The 14,872-nt window shown below is 43.9% G+C and overlaps 1 protein-coding gene across 2 annotated transcripts; it reads right to left on the bottom strand.

The window, feature by feature from the left end:
- Positions 1 to 6,602: 6,602 nt before the first annotated feature.
- On the bottom strand, positions 6,603 to 14,614 carry taf3 (TAF3 RNA polymerase II, TATA box binding protein (TBP)-associated facto). Of its 2 annotated transcripts, none has more exons than XM_007576371.2 (7): positions 14,238 to 14,614; positions 13,641 to 13,883; positions 10,142 to 11,985; positions 9,981 to 10,063; positions 8,650 to 8,920; positions 8,380 to 8,486; positions 6,603 to 7,580 (listed from the first exon to the last, which is right to left on the bottom strand). In XM_007576371.2, exons 1-7 carry the CDS (start codon positions 14,401 to 14,403, stop codon positions 7,466 to 7,468), a joined length of 2,829 nt encoding a protein of 942 aa, XP_007576433.1. In that variant the 5' UTR covers positions 14,404 to 14,614; the 3' UTR covers positions 6,603 to 7,465. The 2 variants fall into 2 exon arrangements, with proteins under 2 accessions (XP_007576433.1, XP_007576432.1); XM_007576370.2 differs by having other exon boundaries at positions 10,142 to 11,988.
- Positions 14,615 to 14,872: the final 258 nt, after the last annotated feature.

The following is a 14,872-nucleotide window of genomic DNA, read 5'->3' on the forward strand; positions in this document are numbered from 1 at the left end:
AAAGAAAGAACATTTTGTACCAAAGCTAAAACATCCTCTGAAAAAACCGGTGGACTTGCTCTCTCTTCAGCGTGTAGGTCAAGAGTTCAAGTATCTTGATGTCTTGTTCGAGGAATGATTGCAGGGCGGAGCGGGAAACAGAAGAGGACCTCTTCCACTGTAATGAGGTAGAAAGTGAAAACAACTACTCATGAGATTTAGATCACGACTGAAAGAACAGGATCACTGGTGCAGCCAGGTGAAATATACTTTACTCCACAGTGTGGCATATTTTACAGATTGGGGGATGAGCTTCATTATCTGGAGACGGCACGGTAAAAGCTTTCTGGATGGACGGATGGACGGAGACCAAAGTACACATTTCCCATTTTTATTTGTGAGACCTTCTAAAAACCGCCGATCATTTTCATTCGCCTTCGTGAAGCGACTTTGTGTCGTTCCACTAAATTAAATCGCTCTACAGTTCATCTAAATTTGTGGGTGTAATTTGAAAAATTGTGGAAACCTTAAACGGTTGTGAACACTTAACCTTCCGACTTTTCCTGTCAGCCACACGTCAGTAAATACGGATAACAGTAGAGTTTTTGAAAACCCAGAAAAGGCTGCAGGCAGAACAGGATGAAAACCAGCAGACATGTTCGCCGCTCCGGCCTACACACAGCCTGCATGCGGTCCGGCTCTGTTGGAAAAAAAAGAAAAAAAAAGGTCATTTATAGCTTAGACAACCGTCGCAGGCAGCTCCACTAGTCCCAAAGCATGACCTACACATGCCTGCATGTATTTCTACAGCAGGATGAATTTTTATTACATCTGAATATAAACCAGGAGGAGGGGGGTTGGAGCTATCTGATGGCAGGATTCAGCAGCACGTTGGACAGACTCAAAAGAGAGAGCCCAACGCCTTAATTTGCATTAGACAAAGCTCATTTGACTGTGTTCTGAGCCGTGTAGGTAGGAGTGCGAGGAAGACAAAGCCGCCTTTGAAGCTGCAAAAAAAAAAAAAAAAAAGAAGAAGAAGAAAAAAGCACTTTCCTCACATGACTAACGCTGTGAAGACTCTGCAGGCGTGTGCCTTCAGATTAAAAACCTGGAAGCCGTTTATTACAACGTTACTTTAACACACACACAAAAAAAAAAACCCACAATCCCAAGAGGAGCTGAATGTAGGTCTCGGTCTCCCACAGGTTTTGGGTCCCCACTGTTTGTAATGTGACATTAAGCAGTAAAGTCATCTGAAACAGGGTCAGCGTTTGAGTGTGCATGTGTGTGTGCGTGTGTGCCGTTGGTTTCACACAACTGAGGGAACCAGTTTGAAGGAAGGGGGATCTAGTTCCTCTTTAGCCCTGCTGCAGAAATCCTCTTCGTTTTAACTCTGGTCTTTCTGCCAGCATGAATATTTCAGGCGGCGATGCTGAAATCCACTTTTATTTTATTATTTTTTCTTCTTCTCCTTCTCCTTCTTCTTCTTCTTCTTCATGTGATGCTGCTAAGAATTACTGTCAGACCCACAGGCAACCACTCTGCACACAGAAACACTGACAGACTCTGCCGCAGCTCTGATCTAGCAGCACATGAGAGCCTTCCTAATGTCATGTGTGCTGCTAATCCTTCTCAGCTAAGAACACCCTGCAGAGATGAAATAATAGCACAGGAGATTGATGATTTTTCCCTTCTTCTTATTTTTCTTTTCTTTACAAAAAGAGCATCCGAGGCACAAGAAACTTGTGAAAACCGAACGCATCTGAGGCGTGCGTGTGCGTGTGTGTGTGTGTGCGTGTGTGCGTGTGCGTGTGCGCGCACGAGAAGCAGCCACATCCTGCTTGCATTCACTGCGAATGTGAAAGGGAGTGTTGCTGGGGCTCCAGTGTGTGTGTGTGTGTGTGTGTGTCTGTGTGTGTGCTGCTTCTGCTGCGGCTGAAAAACAAAAAGCACTCAAGTCTGCAGCGTAACAAGTCAAATTACTGCAACAACATGTTTGGGGCACTGCAGGTGGCCTCGGGATGAGCGAAAGCTTTCCCTTTTTACCACTCCTCGGCTCCTCTGGGGACCGTTCGAGCAGACAAACACCGTCTGTGTTGCTGCGGTTTATAACCGAAACCGTCTCAGCTCGGCGAGCATTCTGCTCCGCAGAGCGTGTAGAAGACAAATAAGGTTTTGTGAGCTTTGGCGTTAAAGAATTAAAACTAATTAGTACGGGGTTCGTAATGGGTGTGTATATCTCGTACAGCATCGGCATGGCAATTGTGCTGCAGGTGGAGGGCCTCGAAGTGCCTCTGAAACTTTGTGTTTTTTTTTTTTTTTTTTTTTTATCTGGATTTTACTTGATAGTCCAACACAAAACAAAACAGCACACTGATTTCATCTGGGAAACTACGTTGCATTTATTAGTTTTGGTCCATTTTCTTTGCAGGACAACTCAAATCCGGTCAAACTGGAAAGCTATAGCATTTGGGATTATGCATCCCCAAAATGGTGTTTTCAGAGTGGTTGTAGTGTTTGATTTCTGGCATTTTTAGTCCATATAGTTAGATTTTTTTTTTTAAAATCTAATCTTATGGTAGGTTCTCCCACCCGAGCTGTGAGTCTTTGCAGCCCCTCCAGAGTAAGCACATTGTTTCTGAGCTATTAATGCTCTCCTTGCTCAGCCTGTCAGTTTAAGTGTGCGGCATACTTGTTCTATTTTCTGCCTGATGGATTGAACCGTCCTCTGTGACACACGTCTAAAGGTTTGGGATATATTTTTTTTAATCGCCTAACCTCGGTAAATAGCTGCGTTGGATGTGATTTTGAAGTGTCAGACTAAAAAAAAAAAGGGGGATGGGGGTGGGGGGGTTAATACAGAATACGCAACTCTTTCCACCTAAAAATTTCAACAAAATACGTCAAAGTCGTTTTTAATATATATCTTGATGGAGGGGAGGAAATAAAGATGTTTTTTTTTCTTCTTTTCTGTCAGATGTCTCACAGCTCTATCTTCCTAGGCAACTTACAGTGAAATTTATGATCCAACAGATGTAAGCCACAAGCTTTGACTGTATGAGACCTGACACCAGGTCGTGTGACTGGGAGGGAAAGCTGACACTTTCAGCCGTGAGCAGGAGAAAGAGAGAGAGAGAGAGAGAGAGAGAGAGAGAGAGAGGTTTCATCCTGGACATAGCTGCAAATAATTTCAAAGCTTAATCGTCTCATTCCTGAGTGTATGGCTCCGTGTGTGTGTGTGTGTGTGTGTGTCAAACCCTTGTCCGTGATGACTGACTGACTGAGGCTGCTGCGCCGCGTCAAAATGTCAGCATGTTTTGCATGGCCAGCGAGTCCTTTTACTTCCCCTTTCTGTTAGTCGCACATCAATTTTCCCACTTCCTCCTCGATTCTCTTTCATCAGATGACACCGAGTGGATTTCCACCCAGGCCATCTGCACAAAGAGAGACAGAGAAGTGGATAAGTAAAAATTATATATATATATATATATATATAGAGAGAGAGAGAGATTCTGTTCAGCAAAACTTTAAAAGTGAATGCTTGAAAAAAAAGGTGTGGCACATTTAGCTTAAGTTACATTAGCACCTGGTGCTAAACAGCAGCCAAAATTAGTCTGATTCTGCACTAAGAGCTTAACTTGACCCTAAATATTAGACGTATTAAAACTAGCCTTTGCAGACCTTAGCTGTGTTGACCGCAAGAAATTGATCTTAATTTTATGATATTTAATTACCTCTAAGATGCAATTTCAACATGCGAACTTCCCCATTCAGCCAGCATTCATTTGCAGACTGGTTCCAGAGTTTCACGCTGCAGAAAAGTGAAGAAGAAGAAGAAGAAGAAGAAGAAGAAGAAGAAGAAGAAGAGTCAGTCGATGACTACTAATGAAAGCTCCTGCTGCACATGAAAGATCTGGCTTCTCTTTCTCCTGCAGGCGATTCAGTTCTGCACTTCGCTTCAAAGAATGGAAAAAGTGAGATCACACATGTAGGCCCCACATCATTAAATGTTGACTGATAACTCAGGGAATCCTGTTTTACAGTGCCTTTTTTTCTTTTTTGCTTTGTCCTTTAAAGGCCTGCCTTTAAAAGGCTGCCGAAGGATCGTAAAATATGTAGCTGTTTTGCACAGAGTGGAGAAAACAGCAACACTCTGTGCAAAATCATTGGCTGGTGGTGGTGGTGGTGGGGGGAATCTTCTCACGGCCACGAAAAACCTGTGCGGAGCTTTCTGCAGAAAGGAATGGCAGCACTGCACCGTCTGACGGGATTAGCTCAAATTAGCTGGAAAAATAGGAATTTAAGGCCAAATATGGAATATTAGAAAACAAATGTTTACTTGTTTTACTAGAAAACCCCTAGTAAGCAAGAGTGTAATTATAAGCAGATGTAATGTGTTCTTTCTGCTGCGTCAGACATCCAGAAGGCAAACCCTCGGCCTTAGAATGGACCAGTGTCAAGTTGAAAGTGAAGCAGCAAAGAAGAAAGAAAGAAAGAAAAGAAAGAGCTAAAAACTCAGGCGGAGACGAAAGGCGTACAGTGTGATGTAGGCCCTCTTGTCACGCTTACTCATTTCAGCTCAATATCAGGGACAGATAACCAAACAAACAAAAAAAAAAAAGGGCAGTTTTCATATGACAACATGAAAACCACCCAGACCCTGTTTGAGAAAAGCAATTACCCCTGGAGCTGGTTGGCAGCGACATCAGTCGTCAAGTCTGATGCCGGCGGGGAGTCTCTCACGTCGCTCTGGAGGACGTTTGAGGAATTCCTCAACGCTGGAAGGTTTTAGATCGTGAACGGACCCACAAGACTTCAACTGCAGACATCGACTGGGCCACTCCAGAACCTTCATTTGGCTTTCCTTGAGCCGTTCAGAGACGGAGCTGCCGGGTGCGCCTCCGATCGTTGTTCTGCCGCTGCACACATTTTAGAAATTCTCTAAAATGAAAAGTCCTTCTTGTGATTGTGCAGGCTCTTTTGTTTTTAAAATTTGTTTGATGATCTAAAACGTTCGACTAGGACTTCAAAAGGAAGAGAAAATCTGTCGATGGGGGATGGGGGGGGGGGAACTGGCATAAACTGGGTTTTCATAAAAAGACATTTTTAACAACTGGTGTATTGAGCAATAGCCGTGTATCTTGTGACTTATTCAGCGTTTGAAGGGGGTTTCCTGCTGAAAGTAAAAGGAAGCAGTGAGCCGTTAAAGAGCACATCCGGATTTCAAAATGGTTGTCCATTCATTTCTAAAGAGAAAACTTTTCCTTGTTTCGAAGAGGTATAAATATTAGAAACAGCAAGAGATGTCTAAAGAGATATAGGAAAATTTTTTTCCATCATTCGTCGTGATTTACGCTGACCTTCCCACAATCGGCGGGATAGATAAAGCAGAGCCTCCCAAAAGTTGCTGAAAGAGGAGCACTGTCTTCCCCTCAGATGTATCTTTCAAGGCCTTCGGTCTGCAGAGCGCTGGCGTTTGTGTGAGCGCTGTCCCGCTTTAACGGTGTCTCTTTGACCCCAGAGTTGGTCCAACCACACTCCCTTTAGGAGACGGCATTTGTTTCCCGCCCCTCGGCCCGATGTGAAGCAGAGCTGTGAATCCGTCAGGTGCAGCAGCTAACCTCGTCTCTTCTTCTGCCCCTCAAACGGTTTCTGGCGCGGTCACTTCTGGAGACATTTCTCTTTCGCTGGTTTTGGCCTCCGATTAACTTTAGCGTCACTGACCTCTGACCCCACCCCCTGCTGCGCTGCTCTTAAATATACTGAGTTAAATGGTCACGAGTAATCAAATTAGATTTATCTGAGTTCATTTATTAAGTCGTTAAATTAAGCAAAAGTTAATAAAGTAAGTTTGACAAACTTCATTTGACTTTTTCCAAGTTGGAGCTCCGCTCTCTGTTTCAGTGCATTTTACTAAATGTGTGCTCCATTTATTTATTTATATACAATAAAAGAGACGTTATTGCCATTGTTTCAATTATGAAGACGAATAAAAAGTCTTAATATAATTTATTTCTCAGTGCAGCATTATAATCTCATGCTAAATGTTTTTGTTTTGCTCCGTTTTTAGCAGAAATAGAGACATAAGAGTAACAAATCAAGGTTTAATTTAACAAAATGAGATTTTGAAGACATTTTGAAACCTGATGTATATTAGATAAATATTTTTATAAGCTTTAAAAATCCATCTGGTCACATCTTCCCTCAAATCAAAAGGCAAGTTCAGCTGCAGCTCTTTGAACAAAATGAACAGATGAGTATAACAATAATGGCATAAAGAAATGACCTAATCAGGTGTTTGTTTGTTTTTTGTTTGTTTTTAGCTCATCTTTATGTTTTTTTAAACAGTTTCACAATAATACAGAAGAACGTTTTGTACCTCATGTCTGGAAAAGCCGGTAATGCGCCTCAAGAGTGACACCGTGTGGTCATTTGTGGAAGAGCATTTTAACTACAAATGGCAGAAGGGACATATTTAAAAAAAAAATAGATTTAATGCACACAATGTTCTACTATTTTTAATTTTGTTTCTGCAAAGTAAGCTCAAACTAATTCTTCTTTTAAAAAAAAAAAGTGGTGGCAAACAGGCGTAGATGTAAAAGTGATGCAGACGTGATGCTTTCTTTTTGAGTCTGCGGACGCACAGACTGTTCACCTTTAATATTGAAATATCAGCAAAAATGATTTACATTACGAGCACGGCTACAGTATATGACTCCGAGAATCCATGTGAAGAAAAAGAAAACAATAAAAATAAAAATACAAAGTTCAAATTTAAAAAAATGTACAGAAATTACAAGGAGAAGCGGTTGGATTTTTAAAAACCGATGAGTGAAAGTGGTTCAAACGAGACGATCCTAAGAACAAAACGCACTTGGCTTCCAAGGTGGTATTTACATATTTATACATGCCTGACGCAATCATCTTTATATACATGACATTTTCAATGCAGGAAGCTGCAGAAGGGTCCGGCGGTGAGGCCCAGCCCTTCCTGCAGAAGACGGGAAGCAAACAGAAACACGGCAGACCGACGCCGGCGGACCTCTCCGAGGTTCAGCTCCGATCTTCTAAAAGTTCATGTGGTCTTCGCAGACAGAAATCGCCGGGAAACAGCCAGCAAAACAGCCGGGAGGAAACAAACAAACAAAAAAAATAATAACAGGCAAACTTTTTTGCAGGTGATAAAGGAGAAACAGCCCCGCAGCAGGAGTAAGGCTGAAGTATGTGCTGGTTAAAGCCGATTCCTCTCCCCCACAAAATCCCTCACCGACTCACGATGCATAGCGGCTGACCTCTTTAAAAAAAAAACAAAAAAAAAACAACCCCCAGAAGTTATCGTCAGCCACAGATTTTAAGTTATTCTTTTGTTGGTTTTTTTACAGCAGTGTCGCCAGCGATCAATAATGGCTTTATAGTTGAGAAAGTCCCAAATCTGTCCGTTTGATTTTTTTTGTTGTTTGTTTTTGTTTTTTTCCTTTGCATAGTCTCAGTGGGGTTTGTGTTTCTTCTTCTTGTGTTTTTTGTCCTTCTTCTTGCTGGAACATTTTACGCAGAACCACGGCTGGTCCTCCGGGGGCGGCGTGAGGATCCCGACACAAGGCCTGAGCGGAAACGAGGAGACAGGAGTTCACACAGTGAGGATTTGTCTGCATTTAGCGTCGATGCGACGTGGAAACGTTTGGCTAAAGAGACCTTAAAGGTCTCTTTAGAAGTGTAGAAATAAGTTAATCTTTGATTATAGTAGCCTAACCAAAACGAAAAAATATTATTTTGAATTACTAGAGGAAATTAGTTCAATTTAGTGTTCATTCGCGGTAGTTGATGAAGTGTAGGGCTGCAAATAACGATTATTTTATTAATCTGTCGATTATTCTGATGCTGAATCAATTAGTCGAATAAGAAAAGTCGGCCTATTGTGCTGATTTTTTTAAAGTTAAGCTACAATATTATCTTTTCTATGAAATTATTACAAATGCATTAAAAGACAGAACGAAACAAATGATTGATTTCCTTTTTAAAACAAGAAAACAAACATTTTATTGCCTAAAATGCAACAAGATAGCATTTTTTTTTAGTGAATTTGAACCAGGTGAATATTTAAAGAGAAAAAAAAAAAACACTTGAGTTTTGGGTTTTTATCTCAAATATGAAATCCATATATTTTGTCTACAAATTTGGCTTAATTAATGCTCTAAATATGTTGATTTGTTTAGCAAATGGCCTCTTTTTGAGTCTGTATACTCCAGTTAACGATTAATTGGTTACTATCGCGATTATTTCCATAATTGATTAATCACAATTAATTGCTTCTGTCCTAATGTAGCGTTCGGTCACATTCGGTTCTGTGTTGAATCGATGCACACGGCTGAAACTAAACAGGTTAATTAGCGCGTCTCTTACCAGTGATACCAGTCGTCACAATCGTCACATCCAATCATGGGGCTGCCGTCGTCCGGTTTGTTACATCCAGGACAAATCCAGATTTGATTTCCCCACTCATCCCGGATCTGGGACACAAACGGACACCACAGAGGTTCGACGTCAACTTAACAGCCATTATGCAGATTTATTAGATTCACGCAAACGATTAATTATTTTTAAGGTGAAATAATTCATAATCCTCCAAACAACGTTGCGGTAAAACAACGCGCTCCACTTGCGGAAACCTACCACGTAAGTACTGACGGTCTCGGTTACGACGCTGCGGACCGGTGGCTTGACGGAGGCAGCAGACGGCAGCATGGAGGGCAGAGGCAGCAGAGACGCCGGCGGGGGAGGAGCGGGCTGCAGCGGGGAGGCGGGCGGCAGGATGGGAATCACCGGGGGCAGAACCGGAGGAGGAGGCGGCGTCCGGGGACGGTTCCCGGGGGCCGACTTGGTAGCAGGAGTCTTGGTTCCTGGAGTCTTGGGCTCCGAGTTCGGAACCACTTTGCTGATGACGCTGGAGACACAAACACAGGTTAGCGTGATCGTCATGACGTCTTTGCGTTACGGTTCTGGTTCTGCTCTGCATCCGCTGAACCAGAACCAAACGTGGAGGAGCAGCATTTGGTTTCTACGCTCCGCTGATGTGGGACAAACTTCTGGAAAACGGCAAAACTGCTGAAACACTGAGCTCTTTTAAATCAAGGCTAAAAACCCACGTGATAAAAACTGGAACATTGATCCATATTTTTCATATTTGATGGTGGCATTTGACAAAATGTAATGTTTATTGCCGTTTCATAATTGGTTACTGTAATATGTTCTTAGAGTGTTGCTTGACTTGACTTACTTTGTCACAAATATAATTTTAAAAACTTGAGCTCGGTAAATATATCAAAACAAATCCTAAAATCTATTTTAATTCAAGAAAAGAAAAGGTGAAAATATTTAAATTGCAGACAAGAGTTGGTAAAAATTGTAGGTATGAGAACTTTAATTTATTTGTATGATTTTAGCTGTTAAAAAAGTTAATTTACTTCAGTATTTCAATTCCAAAGGTGAAGCTCATATTTACAGATTCTTCACACAAAGTATTATATTTTGACCACTAATATCTGCGTCATGAAATCCCAAAATTCTCTTCATCATTAAAGTTAAAAGACTAAATATTACAGAAATGTGATAGTTTCTAGCCTACATCAGACACTCACTGACATCCTCCATGAAGAGATTTAACCACAGAAGGTCACTGCTAAAGAACTGTTCACAGAATGCTGTTTACATTTACAGAAAGTTAAGTGGAGGGAAAAAGTGTGGTAGAAAACAAAAAAAAAAGAGCACAGGCTACAGGTATCTGCGCAAACATAATTTATGTGTGAGCTACTGTGTAATGAATCGACGCGACAATTCATTTCCACATTCGAATTGAATAACCTGACTTCAATTAAACTGTTCAATAATGTTCTTATTTATTGAGATTCCCCTGTAACTGTTTATGTACAGAAATCCAGGAGTGTGGAGGAGAATACTTGTTTCTGGGTGGAATCGGGGATTGTGGGAAACGTCGGCAGACTTACATTTTGTCCTGACCTGCTCCCACCCTGAGGGTCAGCCGGGGAATGACTGGAGACGGCAAGACGGCTGGAGCCTCCATCTTCACCTGAGACGGCACCAGCAGCGTTACCGTTAGCAACCGCCCCACAAACAACAACAACAACAAACACAAGCCAACGGTTACCTTCTCCAAACGAATCTTCTCCTTCTCTTTTTCCTTCTCCTTCTCCCGTTTCTCCTTTTCTCTCTCCTTTTCCTTCCTTTTCTCCTCCTTTTCCCTCTCCTTCTCCTTGGCCTTTTCTCGCTCCTTGTCCTTGTCCTTGTCTTTCTTCTTCTTCTTCTCCTTCTTGTCTTTTTTCTTCTCCTTCTCCTTGCTCTTCACCTCCTTGTCGTGCAGGATGGGCGCCAATGACGGCAGCATGGAGGGCACCCGCAGGCAGGTCGAGGGGCTGAACAGCGGCGGCAGGTCGCTGAGGGAAAAGGTCGACAGCGCCGACTGTTTCTGCTTGTCCTCCTTGTTCCTGTCTTTATTCTTCTCCTTTTTGTCTTTGTCCTTCTTGCTTTTCTCTTTGTCCTTCTTCTTGTCTTTATGTTTCTCCCTCTCCTTCTTGGTGCCCTCTCCGTCTCTTGATTTTATTTTGATGGGGACCTCCGGCAGGCTGAACTCTCGCGGCATGAAGAGGTCGTCACCCTTGAGATCCTTCCACGGCATCTTGAGCTCCTTGGAGAACTCCTTGTTTTTGTCCCGGTTTTTCTCCTTGTTCTTCTCCTTCACCTTGCTCTTGTCCTTTTCCCGGTCTTTGTCCTTCGGCTTGTCTTTCTCCTTCTTCTTCATCTTGGTCTTGAGGTCTTTCTTCAGCTTCTTCTTCACATCAGGCGGCGGCAGCGGCGGCGGCGCGATCTTGCTCTTCTCCTCGAACACCTTGAGCAGCGGCTCGGGGGTGGGCGGAGACGCCGATCCCGACGACACGTACTCAGCTGGGATGGGGGGAGGAAGAGGAGGAGGCGGGGCCGACGGACCGCCCTGGTTGGCTTTGCGGACAACTTCGTTGATCGAGTCATCCAAAGTCCAGTTCCCGAGGCCTATGTGGGCGTGTGGGTGGAGCGGCGTCGAAGTGTCCTTCATGAAACCGCCGATGCTGGCGGGGATCTTGGGCGTGGACGGCTCCATGATGGTCAGCCTCCTGGGGCTGGAGAAGCCGTTGCTGTCGGAGTCCGAGCCGGAGGAGAAGGCGAAGGGGTCGGGCTCGCGCTCGGCGCACGCTCTGGCTATCACGGCGTCGATGGAGTCGTCGATGGCCGTGTTGTCAGGCTCCAGCTTCTTGAACGAGACTTCGGGGAACTGCGGGTCGTCGTCGACCGGGCTCTGGTGGACGATCTCCTTCCCCATCCTCTCGCTCAGAGCGGACAGCTTGTGCAGAGCTTCCGCTTTGATCTGAGCTGGGGGCGCTTTAAGCGAGCCCATCTTTGGGCTCTTCGGGCTTTTCGGACTCTTGGTCCTGCCCGGAGACTTTTTCCGCTCCTTAGAAGGTTTTGGAGAATGTATGGGACTGCCTGCGATCGCGACAGGGAGCGCCCCTTTCGGGGACTTAGTTCGTTGCCTGCCGGGGGATGAGACCTTAGGCTTTCTAACCGAGACGGCGAGCGCCTTCTGGTCCGAGTGTTTGGGTAGGACCGGCAGAGGCCTGAAAGGAGGCAGGGGTCCGGACGGGGTTTCGGGCGACAGGGGATCGAGGCTGTCGTGGGAAGGCAAAATGCCTGGCGGGACGCGCTGAGGGTTGAGGGAGGTGAGGGGCTCCCTGGGCTCCACGCCCCACTCTGGGCTGAGGCCGGGGTACATGCGCAGCCTCTTGGAGGTGGGCATCATGCCCAGGGCCGCGTCGGGACTGTCCAGGTGTCTCTTTAGCGGGTGGTTTTCGTCGTTGACCATCTCGTCTTCGTCTATTTCATCCTCGTCTTCTTCCAGGGCCACCTGCATGGCCTCAGCCGAGGTGCCCATGTCAGGAGGAACCTCTTCCTCCTCCTCTTCTGCTGAGCAAAGACAAAGCAAACTAGATAAGCAACTCTAGCAACCTTAAAACCCATTTCCAACCCTGGAAAGGTTGGTGTATACATTTGTGAACGTCTTCTGAGAACGTGCACAGGTTGACAAAAGGGCTTTTGAGAGCATCAAAGAAAGAAATCGGCGCGTTCACTCATTTTAAAACCCAATCTATGGTCACTTTGAGTTGTGCAAAATGCAGCAAAGAGAATACATTTTCTGGATCAACACCATTAGACTAACCAGGCCTGTATAGCAGTACGAGAAGAGCCTTCATTATGTGAAAGAGTTTTTGTTCACTGCATGGTTATAAAAACCCTGAAACACCGAAGGCAGCAACGACGGTCAGATTTACTCCAAAGGAAAAATGACAGACTCACCCTTTAAATCGGATTCCTAAAACAAATACCAGCTCAAGTTTAATTTGGAGAAATGGATCAGCAGTGAGAGCAGAGTGCTTGCAGACCTTAACAAGCCGCACCTGTTTGGCAACCCTGTTGGTTGATGCAGCCCCTTAAAAGATTACAAAGTGCATTTAATAAATCAACACAGTGACGGGCTAAAGATGTAAGGGCTTCAGCAAACTACAACGAGCCTCGGCTAAGGTCCCCTTTATGACTCAACAGGAAAAAATGGCCTCCATGAGAGAGCTCCACGTCCCAAAACCACCGCTGACCAAACAGAAGACAAAGAAAATCCAATGTTCCCTCAAGACTCAGAAGGTGTGCAGTCTGCATTCAGGATGTCCTGCTGTGAGTGGTGGAACAATGAAGAGTGGCAAAAAGCAGGGAGGGGAGGGGCTCCCTGGGCTCCACGCCCAGGGAGCCCCTCCCTGGGCGTGGAGGGGCCCAGGTAGGGGCCAAAATCTAGTGGCCTAGATTTTGACTAGGCCACTCAAAAACCATTTTTTGAGTGGCCTAGTCAAAGTACAGTCCTAAATTTGAATAGGATTATGTAGTGTAAACAGACATCTTAAAAATCCTCGAAAATGGTTGAATTAGCAAACAATCCTGCACAGAAAAGTGAAGCCAAAGTTCATCCACAGTAACTATTGCAATAAATGATATTTTTTATATCAAATAATATATTATTATTAACACAGTAATGTAAGTTTGTCCTTTCAGAGACCAATAAATGCTAATTTTATAAAAAAAAGTCCTTAACACGGGAACTTTGAATATCCAAAATAAAACACGACAACAAAAAATAATAAATAAAAACAACTTACAACAAAAACCATAAATAAAATGGATTATGACGTTTCTATAAACAAAATTAACCTTCAAAAAAAATAATCAAATTGAAAATAATTATTGAGTTCATTTTAATTTATCACGCGATTAATTAATTAATTGTGTCAGGCATAAGGCTCATTTTAAATGCTTGACGACAGCTGTCACCGTCAGAGGTGAAGCAACCGGTTATTAGGTGATGGTTATACCATAATAACAGTCCATCTTGGTTTGGACGGATTATTTCCTTTAATAAATGAAAACAACTCATTTGAAAACCAATATTGTAGTTAGTCAAGTTATCATTGATATAGGAACTTGCACTATAATCAGAAAACATTTAAAACAGAAGGAATCCGGAAGGGAGGATAATACTTTTTCACAGTACTGTAGTCAACAAGCATGCTGACCTTCTTGTAAGGAGACCAGCTGCGGCAGGTACTCTGGGATGTAATCCTTCCTCTCCTCTGCATCTCTGACTCCAGGCTGAGGAAACTGCAGGACGTTGTTCTTGTTGACAGGAAAGAGTGGCGTCTGATGGGTGAACGCCACGGGCTCCAGGTTGTTGACGTAGTCTTCCAGTTCGCTCAGGTTGACCCCCATCAGTCTGAAGGCCTGGCTGAGGTCGTCCAGAACCGGATCTGTTCTTCCGTCTGGAAACACGGGATCAAAACAAGAACCTGTAAGTTTAGGGTTGGACAATCTGACTGAAAGCAGAAGCTGGAGACGATCAACAAGTTTTAGAGTGAACTAAACGAACACTGCAGGTAAATTGCACAAAACGAAAGCGCGTTACGCTTGTTCTTCGTGAAAATAACTGTAAAGGACGCATAAGCGACCACAGAGGTGCGTGGAAGCCGGTCAGGTATTCAGCTACTGTACTTTTTGACACATCAGCCTTTGCTAGGGGGCGCTACTGAAGGGAACAAGTCAACAACAACGTGATCGACAACTTCTGGTTTATTGGAGCAAAAAAAAGTAATCAGAGTATGAAACAGAGAACTTACACAGCTCAGAGTAGCGATGGCAAACCCTTGCCAGCTGCTGGATGTACCTGTGCAGCACATCGGACAGCAGATCGCAGGCTGTGAGCTGTACCGCATCCCAGCCCAGAGCCTGGCAGATCTGCGCCACCGAAACACGCAGCAGCGAGCGGGCATAGTTCTCGCACATCTCGCTGGCTTCGCTACGGTGAAAAATATCACTCAATTCCGCTTCAAAGACATGCCCCCGGTCTTCATGTTTCACCGAACCCCCAACGGACCAGGGAAAACCCACTATCTCGGTTAGTTTTGGACATTTACTTTAGTAGATATATTGGCGCTTTCGCCAGAGTCGCCATCTTGATTCCATCGGTAAAACCCATCCCGGAGGTCTAATCTGCACATGCGCAAAAGTGATTGTCAGTCAGTGATGGGAATTTGGTAGATTTTAAGAGATCCGGACCTTTTGGCTAAGCTCAGCAAAACGAGATGAACGTTTCATCTTTCGGATTTTATAATTAGGTCTGATTTTTTTTTTTTAAATTAGTCTTTAGTTTTAATGTTTAGGTCGACTGTTGCATATATGGACAGATTCTGTACACTTCAGGATATCATTCAGGATTCAGAATATCATTTGACATTTTATATATATATATATA

The sequence above is a fragment of the Poecilia formosa genome, unplaced genomic scaffold (assembly GCF_000485575.1).
Source record: "Poecilia formosa unplaced genomic scaffold, Poecilia_formosa-5.1.2 Scaffold405, whole genome shotgun sequence".
NCBI lineage: Eukaryota > Metazoa > Chordata > Actinopteri > Cyprinodontiformes > Poeciliidae > Poecilia > Poecilia formosa.

Bases quoted from the DNA above. Each gene is read 5' to 3' on its own strand.
- taf3 (XM_007576370.2), bottom strand. From the start codon at position 14,403: ATGTGCGAGAACTATGCCCGCTCGCTGCTGCGTGTTTCGGTGGCGCAG. The intron at 8,921-9,980 runs GTAAGTCTGCCG...TTGTGTCTCCAG, and splicing joins GGAGCAGGTCAGGACAAAAT to CGTCATCAGCAAAGTGGTTC. The intron at 8,487-8,649 runs GTAGGTTTCCGC...TTTGTGTCCCAG, and splicing joins AGACCGTCAGTACTTACGTG to ATCCGGGATGAGTGGGGAAA.